We start from the raw sequence: 10,396 nt of genomic DNA, 5'->3' as shown, positions 1-10,396 counted from the left end.
TGAGATGGGTATTTGCTGACTCCCTCGTCTTCTACACAATGGAAAAGGAACCAAAAGCCAAAATACAAGCCAGGATAGCTCTGCTCTCTACAGGCACAGTATGCAAAGTTCCCTCCCCCAAGCCTCTAGTCTTACTCAGCTATGTATATGAGTGCGGGAGACGGCTGTGTATGATGTATTGATGTTGGATGACTAAGGACGTGTCCCAAATGGCCCCTTATTCATGCTATTATCAGGTATCAAGTAAAGACCCAGATGTAGACCGTGTCGAAGTAACAATGTTTACTACAACAACATTTACATTTACATTTAAGTCATTTAGCAGACGCTCTTATCCAGAGCGACTTACAAATTGGTGCATTCACCTAATGACATCCAGTGGAACAGCCACTTTACAATAGTGCATCTACATCTTTTAAGGGGGGGGGGGGGGGGCAGAAGGATTGCTTTATCCTATCCTAGGTATTCCTTGAAGAGGTGGGGTTTCAGGTGTCTCCGGAAGGTGGTGATTGACTCCGCTGTCCTGGCGTCGTGAGGGAGTTTGTTCCACCATTGGGGTGCCAGAGCAGCGAACAGTTTTGACTGGGCTGAGCGGGAACTGTACTTCCTCAGTGGTAGGGAGGCGAGCAGGCCAGAGGTGGATGAACGCAGTGCCCTTGTTTGGGTGTAGGGCCTGATCAGAGCCTGAAGGTACTGAGGTGCCGTTCCCCTCACAGCTCCGTAGGCAAGCACCATGGTCTTGTAGCGGATGCGAGCTTCAACTGGAAGCCAGTGGAGAGAGCGGAGGAGCGGGGTGACGTGAGAGAACTTGGGAAGGTTGAACACCAGACGGGCTGCGGCGTTCTGGATGAGTTGTAGGGGTTTGATGGCACAGGCAGGGAGCCCAGCCAACAGCGAGTTGCAGTAATCCAGACGGGAGATGACAAGTGCCTGGATTAGGACCTGTGCCGCTTCCTGTGTGAGGCAGGGTCGTACTCTGCGGATGTTGTAGAGCATGAACCTACAGGAACGGGCCACCGCCTTGATGTTAGTTGAGAACGACAGGGTGTTGTCCAGGATCACGCCAAGGTTCTTAGCGCTCTGGGAGGAGGACACAATGGAGTTGTCAACCGTGATGGCGAGATCATGGAACGGGCAGTCCTTCCCCGGGAGGAAGAGCAGCTCCGTCTTGCCGAGGTTCAGCTTGAGGTGGTGATCCGTCATCCACACTGATATGTCTGCCAGACATGCAGAGATGCGATTCGCCACCTGGTCATCAGAAGGGGGAAAGGAGAAGATTAGTTGTGTGTCGTCTGCATAGCAATGATAGGAAAGACCATGTGAGGTTATGACAGAGCCAAGTGACTTGGTGTATAGCGAGAATAGGAGAGGGCCTAGAACAGAGCCCTGGGGGACACCAGTGGTGAGAGCGCGTGGTGAGGAGACAGATTCTCGCCACGCCAACTGGTAGGAGCGACCTGTCAGGTAGGACGCAATCCAAGCGTGGGCCGCGCCGGAGATGCCCAGCTCGGAGAGGGTGGAGAGGAGGATCTGATGGTTCACAGTATCGAAGGCAGCCGATAGGTCTAGAAGGATGAGAGCAGAGGAAAGAGAGTTAGCTTTAGCAGTGCGGAGCGCCTCCGTGATACAGAGAAGAGCAGTCTCAGTTGAGTGACTAGTCTTGAAACCTGACTGATTTGGATCAAGAAGGTCATTCTGAGAGAGATAGCAGGAGAGCTGGCCAAGGACGGCACGTTCAAGAGTTTTGGAGAGAAAAGAAAGAAGGGATACTGGTCTGTAGTTGTTGACATCGGAGGGATCGAGTGTAGGTTTTTTCAGAAGGGGTGCAACTCTCGCTCTCTTGAAGACGGAAGGGACGTAGCCAGCGGTCAGGGATGAGTTGATGAGCGAGGTGAGGTAAGGGAGAAGGTCTCCGGAAATGGTCTGGAGAAGAGAGGAGGGGATAGGGTCAAGCGGGCAGGTTGTTGGGCGGCCGGCCGTCACAAGACGCGAGATTTCATCTGGAGAGAGGGGAGAGAAAGAGGTCAAAGCACAGGGTAGGGCAGTGTGAGCAGAACCAGCGGTGTCGTTTGACTTAGCAAACGAGGATCGGATGTCGTCGACCTTCTTTTCAAAATGGTTGACGAAGTCGTCTGCAGAGAGGGAGGAGGGGGGGGGGGGAGGGGGAGGAGGATTCAGGAGGGAGGAGAAGGTGGCAAAGAGCTTCCTAGGGTTAGAGGCAGATGCTTGGAATTTAGAGTGGTAGAAAGTGGCTTTAGCAGCAGAGACAGAAGAGGAAAATGTAGAGAGGAGGGAGTGAAAGGATGCCAGGTCCGCAGGGAGGCGAGTTTTCCTCCATTTCCGCTCGGCTGCCCGGAGCCCTGTTCTGTGAGCTCGCAATGAGTCGTCGAGCCACGGAGCGGGAGGGGAGGACCGAGCCGGCCTGGAGGATAGGGGACATAGAGAGTCAAAGGATGCAGAAAGGGAGGAGAGGAGGGTTGAGGAGGCAGAATCAGGAGATAGGTTGGAGAAGGTTTGGGCAGAGGGAAGAGATGATAGGATGGAAGAGGAGAGAGTAGCGGGGGAGAGAGAGCGAAGGTTGGGACGGCGCGATACCATCCGAGTAGGGGCAGTGTGGGAAGTGTTGGACGAGAGCGAGAGGGAAAAGGATACAAGGTAGTGGTCGGAGACTTGGAGGGGAGTTGCAATGAGGTTAGTGGAAGAACAGCATCTAGTAAAGATGAGGTCAAGCGTATTGCCTGCCTTGTGAGTAGGGGGGGAAGGTGAGAGGGTGAGGTCAAAAGAGGAGAGGAGTGGAAAGAAGGAGGCAGAGAGGAATGAGTCAAAGGTAGACATGGGGAGGTTAAAGTCACCCAGAACTGTGAGAGGTGAGCCGTCCTCAGGAAAGGAGCTTATCAAGGCATCAAGCTCATTGATGAACTCTCCAAGGGAACCTGGAGGGCGATAAATGATAAGGATGTTAAGCTTGAAAGGGCTGGTAACTGTGACAGCATGGAATTCAAAGGAGGCGATAGACAGATGGGTAAGGGGAGAAAGAGAGGGGCAAAGGTACACAACGACAGGGGCAAAGGTACACAACGACAGGCAGGCTCAGGGTCAGGTCAGGCAGAGGTCGGTAATCCAGAGGTAGGGAAAGGTACAGGATGGCAGGCAGGCTCAGAGTCAGGCAGAGTAGTCAGGCAGGTGGGTACAAGATCGGGACAGGCAAGAGTCAAAAACCAGGAGGACGAGAAAAGAGAGACTGGGGGAAAGCAGGAGCTGACACAAAACCGCTGGTGGGCTTGACAAACAAGACGAACTGGCAAAAGACAAACAGAGAACACAGGTATAAATACACAGGGGCTAATGGAGAAGATGGGCGACACCTGGAGGGGGGTGGAGACAATCACAAAGACAGCTGAAACAGATCAGGGTGTGACACTTTATAGTGCAATACTTTTGACGAGGGCCCATAAGGCTCTGGTCAAATGTAGTACACTATATAGAGAATAGGGTGCCATTTGGGACGCACTTAGGAGAGCATTCAGAGTGATCCTGATGAACTGAACCAACAATTACTGTCCACACTCCGCCCCCTATTAAGTGGATAAGCCACACACACACACACACACACACACACAGACAGACAGACAGACAGACAGACAGACAGACAGACAGACAGACAGACAGACCATAACACAGTCACACCCCACCCCACCCGTCTTCCCTCAAACCACGGTCAACACAGTGGCAACCCCCAAAACGAATCATGTGTCATCAGTGACTCTACACACAGCCTCATTCTCACCACCAGCCCAAAGTCTGCTCTGAGAAATGTATGTATATATTTGTGTGTATTGTGTATGTTAAGATAACTTTTCAAGTACAGTTGAGGTCGGAAGTTTACATCCCCTAAGCCAAATACATTTAAACTCAGTTTTTCACAATTCCTGACATTTAATCCTAATAAAAAATCCCTGTCTTAGGTCAGTTAGGATCACCACTTTATTTTAAGAATGTGAAATGTCGGAATAATAGTAGAGAGAAGGATTTATTTCAGCTTTTATTTGGTAGCATTGCCTTTAAATTGTCAACTGTTTTACGACTAGCCTCCCACAAGCTTTCCACAATGAGTTGTGTGAATTTTGGCCCATTCCTCCTGACAGAGCTGGTGTAATTGAGTCAGGTTTGTAGGGCTCCTGGCTCGCACACACTTTTTTAGTTCTGCCACATCTATTATGTGAAATGCACCAGCCCCTCCTGAAGCAAAGCACCCCCACAACATGATGCTGGCACCCCCGTGCTTCACGATTCAGGATGGTGTTCTTCGGCTTGAAATCCTCCCCCTATTTCCTCCAAACATAACAATGTTCATTATGGCCGAATAGTTCTATTTTTGTTTCATCAGACCAGAGGCCATTTCTCCAAAAGTACAATCTTTGTCGCAATGTGTAGCTGCAAACTGTAGTCTGGCTTTTTTATGGTGGTTTTGGAGCAGTGGCTTCTTCCTTGCTGAGCGGCCTTTCAGGTTATGACGCGATATAGGACTCGTTTTACTGTGGATATAGATACTTTTGTACCTGTTTCCTTCAGTATCTCCACAAGGTCTTTTGCTGTTGTTCTGGGGTTGATTTGCACCTTTCGCACCAAAGTACGTTCATCTCCAGGAGACAGAACGTGTCTCCTTCCTGAGCGGTATGACGGCTGCGTGGTCCCATGGTGTTTATACTTGCGTACTATTGTTTGTACAGATGAACGTGGTACCTTCAGGCATTTGGAAATTGCTCCCAAGGATGAGCCAGATTTTTTTTCTGAGGTCTTGGCCGATTTCTTTTGATTTTCCCATGATGTCAAGCAAAGAGGCACTGAGTTTGAAGGTAGGCCTTGAAATACATCCACAGGTACACCTCCAATTGACTCAAATGTTGTCAATTAGCCTATCAGAAGCTTCAAAAGCCATGACATAATTTTTTGTAATTTTCAAAGCTGTTTAAATGCACAATCAATCAAGTTTCAATCAAGTTTATTTTATATAGCCCTTCGTACATCAGCTAATATCTCGAAGTGCTGTACAGAGACCCAGCCTAAAACCCCAAACAGCTAGAATGCAGGTGTAGAAGCACGGTGGCTAGGAAAAACTCCCTAGAAAGGCCAAAACCTAGGAAGAAACCTAGAGAGGAACCAGGCTATGAGGGGTGGCCAGTCCTCTTCTGGCTGTGCCGGGTGGAGATTATAACAGAACTATGCCAAGATGTTCATAAGTGACAAGCATGGTCAAATAATAATCATGGATAATTTTCAGTTGGCTTTTCATAGCCGATCATTAAGAGTTGAAAAACAACAGGTCTGGGACAGGTGGCGGTTCCATAACCGCAGGCAGAACAGCTGAAACCGGAACAGCAGCAAGGCCAGGCGGACTGGGGACAGCAAGGAGCCACCACGCCCGGCAGTCCCAACGTATGGTCCCAGGGCTCAGGTCCTCCGAGAGAAAGAAAGAGAGAAGGAGAAAATTAGAGAGAGCCAAGATTTTCAAAATGTTCATAAATGACAAGCATGGTCAAATAATAATCAGGAATAAATCTGTTGGCTTTTCATAGCTGATCATTAAGAGTTGAAAACAGCAGGTCTGGGACAGGTAGGGGTTCCGTAACCGCAGGCAGAACCGTTGAAACTGGAATAGCAGCAAGGCCAGGCGGACTGGGGGCAGCAGGGAGTCGTCATGCCCGGAAGTCCTGACGTATGGTCCTAGGGCTCAGGTTCTCAGAGAGAGAGAAAGAAAGAGAGAACGAGAGAATTAGAGAAAGCATACTTAAATTCACACAGGACACTGGATAAGACAGGAGAAGTACTCCAGGTATAACCAACTGACCCTAGCCCCTCGACACAAACTACTGCAGCATAAATACTGGAGGCTGAGACGGGAGCGGTCAGGAGACACTGTGGCCCCATCCGAAGATACCCCCAGACAGGGCCAAATAGGAAAGATATAACCCCACCCACTTTGCCAAAGCACAGCCCCCGCACCACTGGAGGGATATCTTCAACCACCAACTTATAATCCTGAGACAAGGCCGAGTATAGCCCACAAAGATCTCCACCACAGCACAAACCAAGGGGGGGGCGCCAACCCAGACAGGAAGATCCCGTCAGTAACTCAACCCACTCAAGTGACGCACCCCTCCCAGGGACGGCATGAAAGAGCACCAGTAAGCCAGTGACTCAGCCCCTGTAATAGGGTTAGAGGCAGAGAATACCAGTGGAGAGAGGGGATTCTCTGCCTCTAAGTCAACTTAATGTTGTAAACTTCTGAACCACTGGAATTGTGATTCAATGAATTATTAGTGAAATAATCTGTCTGTAAACAATTTTTGGAAAAATTACTTGTGTCATGCACAAAGTAGATGTCCTAACCGGCTTGCCAAAACTATAGTTTGTTAACAAGAAATGTATGGAGTAGTTGAAAAACGAGTTTTAATGACTCCAACCTAAGTGTACTTCCGACTTCAACTGTAGGTAAAAGTTACAGTGTAACTACTAACAAAACTGGAGACTTTCATTTGGATATAAGAAATCCAATATTTAGAATGGGACTACTGTTAGCAATTGTAGATCACACCAACAATGAATTGTTCGATTCACAATTAAGCTTAAGCCAGTCTGTAACCCCCAAGTGGGTCTCAATCCAACTGACTTAGTCTAGCTGTTTTAAAAAAGACTTATCTTGGTTTGAAATAAAATTTTCTTGATTGTGGAAGCATAATGCAATACAAGCCTTTTGATAACTTACATTGATTACCCCTAGCTACATTGCTATGAAAGAAAAGTTGTGTGTTCCGTCGGAACAAGTATTTGTTCATATAGTCCATTCATTCACAACAAGAGGCCAGTCTTTAGGGGGTACTAAGCACAAACCCTACCTGTGTATGCTAACTCCACAAGGTTATGGCTACTGTGTGTGTGAACACAAGCCATGCTTGCTTCCCTAATCATGGATGATTAAGTTATTTCCTTTACCTCCTTCCTCCTGTGTGTGTGTGCGCGCGTGCGTGCGTGCAAACAAAGGCACAGTCACCTTTTTGTGACACACATGTCCTTTCTGTGGCAGAGCATAATGCCATGACTGTTTGGTCAGACTAAAACAGCAGTATGCATAGAAGGGAGACATAGGGACCAATCCTACCCTGAGATACACATATCCAAACTTTACTGAGACCTCTTTTTGGGTGCATGACTAACCTGATTACCAGCACATTTCTCAAATTCATTAGCTCAAAGTGGTTAAGCAGTAGTGGTAAAAATAATGTTTAATTCTTTAATATTTAAAACGTGAGAGGGTAGAATAAGAGAAAAAGGCAAAGGACAAAGGAGAGAGTGAGAGAGAGTTAGAGTAAGAGTGAGAGTTAAATTGCGAGTTAGAGTGGAACGGAGGGAACCGGTCGGAAATGGACACAGGGCTCAGGGGTCAGTCTGCATGTCCTGTCTCAGCGTTGACATCTGACGTCTAGGGTCCTTAGGATCAGGGATGAGTCGGTACCAGAGCTGAGAGGTGAAGGAAGTACCTGGGCCGAAACCAAGCTTCTCTCCCATGGAGAGACCCATGGACCAAACAGACCTCGACTGAATCCGCTATTAAATAACATCTCCATCTGTGTTCATCAAACGATAAAACAGATGATTTTCCAACAAGGGCAGGCTTTAAGTATTTTAAGTATTTTCCAGGCTTTAAGTATCTGTTGCAATCTCTCAGAGTGAGACATCGGTGTGAATTAAATTTCCTGACGTCCAAAAGGGGGAAGCACTTGTCTTCAAAGAAATGAATCCCGAGAAGATTGTTAATCACCGTTTAATAGAGGCTCCTTGATTAACAGATCAACTGAAATTACAATACGTTACATTTACACACCAATCACACCTTGTGTCTTTCTCAACAAACGCCACACATAGTGTGGCGTTTGTTGAGAAAGATATACATTTGCCTTACAAAAGCACCGTAAAGGGTGTTTCAATTGTGTCACAGACACTAGATAACATGATGGGCTTGTAATCGATCATATAACAGTAGGGATAAATGTGGTTGGATTTTATGAACCAACTGTACACAATGACCCCAAGTTCAGAGGTCGCTGCCTACAGGTGCATGGCAACTTCCTGGTTGCGCAGAGGTCGTCAGACCTCTGACCTCCTCGCATAGCGTCTAAATAACCCGCTGCCCTTATTAGGCCGAAAGCCTGTGTCGTCTCTGTCTGTCTGATTTGTATTAATAGTAAAGTGATTCTACATCATTGAGAGAAACTCCGAATGAGTCAACTGTGTGCAACTAAGAGACTGCTGGTGTTTCACACATTGTCTCTCTTTTGGGCAAAAACATTTACATTTTTGACTAATCTGGGAAACCAGCTTGATTAAGTATAATATAGGACAACATCGTCCATATCCACGGACACACAGGGTCCAGACATCCTGAGCCCTATTCAATACAAACCAGTGACCGGGTTTCCAGATTAGTCAAAAATATATGTTTATTCCTGCCCAAAACAGAAGCTGGGTGTGAATGTATAAATGGATGTGCTGCACTCTGTAAGGCAATGAGGCATTATAATAACTAGGAAGTCGAAAACTGTTTTCCGGATTAGGCAAAAACAACATTTTCCCCGCCCAAAACAGAGACCGTGTGTGTGAAACACTAGCATTTGACTTTCTCTCACACTGTGGACTGATGATGTAGCTTCCCAGTTAACACAAGCCAGGACCGTACTCAAAGAGAAAAGTTAAAACTATAAAGGGATAACCGCTACTCTGGAAGACAACGAGGCAGACAAGATGATACATCTAGAGATGCTATGGTGCAGAGGCAGTATGAGCCTGCTGCTACGGAGAACTGAGATGAGGAGGAGGATGATGAGATATCAAGTTGTGTGTGTGTGTGGATAGCGCAGAGAGGAGAGAATGCTGAGAACGGGATTCTCTTGTGAGAGGAAGCATTTTCTCTAGTTGGACAGTGAGAATCTACTATGTTGGATTTACTGTCACAAAGTTTATGGGTTAGGTACTATCATTTGTCATGGTCATTTGATCATATTAGGTAGGTTGGGATGTATCTAAAATTGAGAGTGGGACTCAGAGAAAGGAATGTGAGGGAGGGAGGAAGAGAGAGACAGAGACGGAAAGAGAGAACACTAGACATCCAGTTCCCTCCATCCTCTCCTAGACCTGTTCAAGACAGTAGTAACAGCACCTGCCAACTTACCAATGTCATCTTCACAGTAACATTAAACCTGACTCTTTCTCCCATAGAAAGCAATAATCAACACCCAATGTGTGTTTAATTAACAGTTCTTTCAAGCTTTAGTACAGCCCAGAGAGCCATAAACCCATGCCCAGTATGAGAGAGGAATGCGGGCCTCTAGCTGTGTATGTATTGTTTACAGTAGTGGTTCCCGACCATGGGTACTAGGACCCCTGGGGGTTGCTTTCCAGGCTGTATCACATCCGGCCGTGATTGGGAGTCCCATAGGGCGGGACACAATTGGCCCAGTGTCGTCCAGGTTTGGCCGGGGTAGGCCATCATTGTAAATAAGAATTTGTTCTTAACTGACTTGCCTAGTTAAATAAAGGTTAAATAAAAATAAAATATATAAATAAAAACCTATCCACAGGGGGTACTTGAGAAGACTCATGAGACCATAGGCTTACTGGTAAAATGCACATGAGGGGGTACTTACTTACTTACTAACTTTATTGTCCCCAGGGAGAAATGTTGTTGCAGTGTCATCTCTATGTTTAAAGTGGCGTTTAAATACAAAACAAAACAGACAATACAACTTTCATAACAGTTCCATACCAATAAAACTTTTTTTTTTTTAAGAAAAAAAGACTAGCCTGCTGGCCTTACTGAGTCGATAGGAACATTAGCCTGCTGGCCTTACTGAGTCGATAGGAACATTAGCCTGCTGGCCTTACTGAGTCGATAGGAACATTAGCCTGCTGGCCTTACTGAGTCGATAGGAACATTAGCCTGCTGGCCTTACTGAGTTGATAGGAACATTAGCCCGAGCTATTTAGGAAGGATATCACACCTGGCACAAATGATTGTCTCGTTCTGTTTGTCCTGCTGAGGGGTGCCCTGTACCTGCACCCAGCGGGGAGTAGTTCAAAGTCCGGGTACAGGGGGTGGCTTGGGTCTAAAATGATTTTGTGAGTTTGTGGAGGGCCCTGGCCTTAAAGATCTCATCCAGGCCCGTCTGTTTCACTACAAGCACCTTGCTTGCTGTGGTGATAATCCTTCTCAGAATATTTCTCTGGCTGACAGTGGCATTGCCAAACCAACCAACAATACAAAAAGTTAAAATACTCTCAATGAAATATTTGTAAAACAGAGTCAGTATAGTCCAGTCTACATTAAAAGATCCCAGCTTTT

General features: G+C 46.9%; 1 protein-coding gene across 1 annotated transcript; it reads right to left on the bottom strand.

The window, feature by feature from the left end:
- Positions 1-453: 453 nt before the first annotated feature.
- On the bottom strand, positions 454-2,048 carry LOC129834971 (uncharacterized). The gene is made up of 2 exons (XM_055900333.1): positions 1,445-2,048; positions 454-1,248 (listed from the first exon to the last, which is right to left on the bottom strand). Exon 2 carries the CDS (start codon positions 1,201-1,203, stop codon positions 454-456), a length of 750 nt encoding a protein of 249 aa, XP_055756308.1. The 5' UTR covers positions 1,204-1,248; positions 1,445-2,048.
- Positions 2,049-10,396: the final 8,348 nt, after the last annotated feature.

The sequence above is a fragment of the Salvelinus fontinalis genome, chromosome 35 (assembly GCF_029448725.1).
Source record: "Salvelinus fontinalis isolate EN_2023a chromosome 35, ASM2944872v1, whole genome shotgun sequence".
Classification (NCBI taxonomy): Eukaryota; Metazoa; Chordata; class Actinopteri; order Salmoniformes; family Salmonidae; genus Salvelinus; species Salvelinus fontinalis.
Note: the sequence above shows the minus strand (reverse complement) of the source record. Positions and strands in the feature narration are given on the sequence as shown.

What these genes read in the sequence shown, in the direction of transcription:
- LOC129834971 (XM_055900333.1), bottom strand. Translation starts at nt 1,203, where the DNA reads ATGACGGATCACCACCTCAAGCTGAACCTCGGCAAGACGGAGCTGCTC.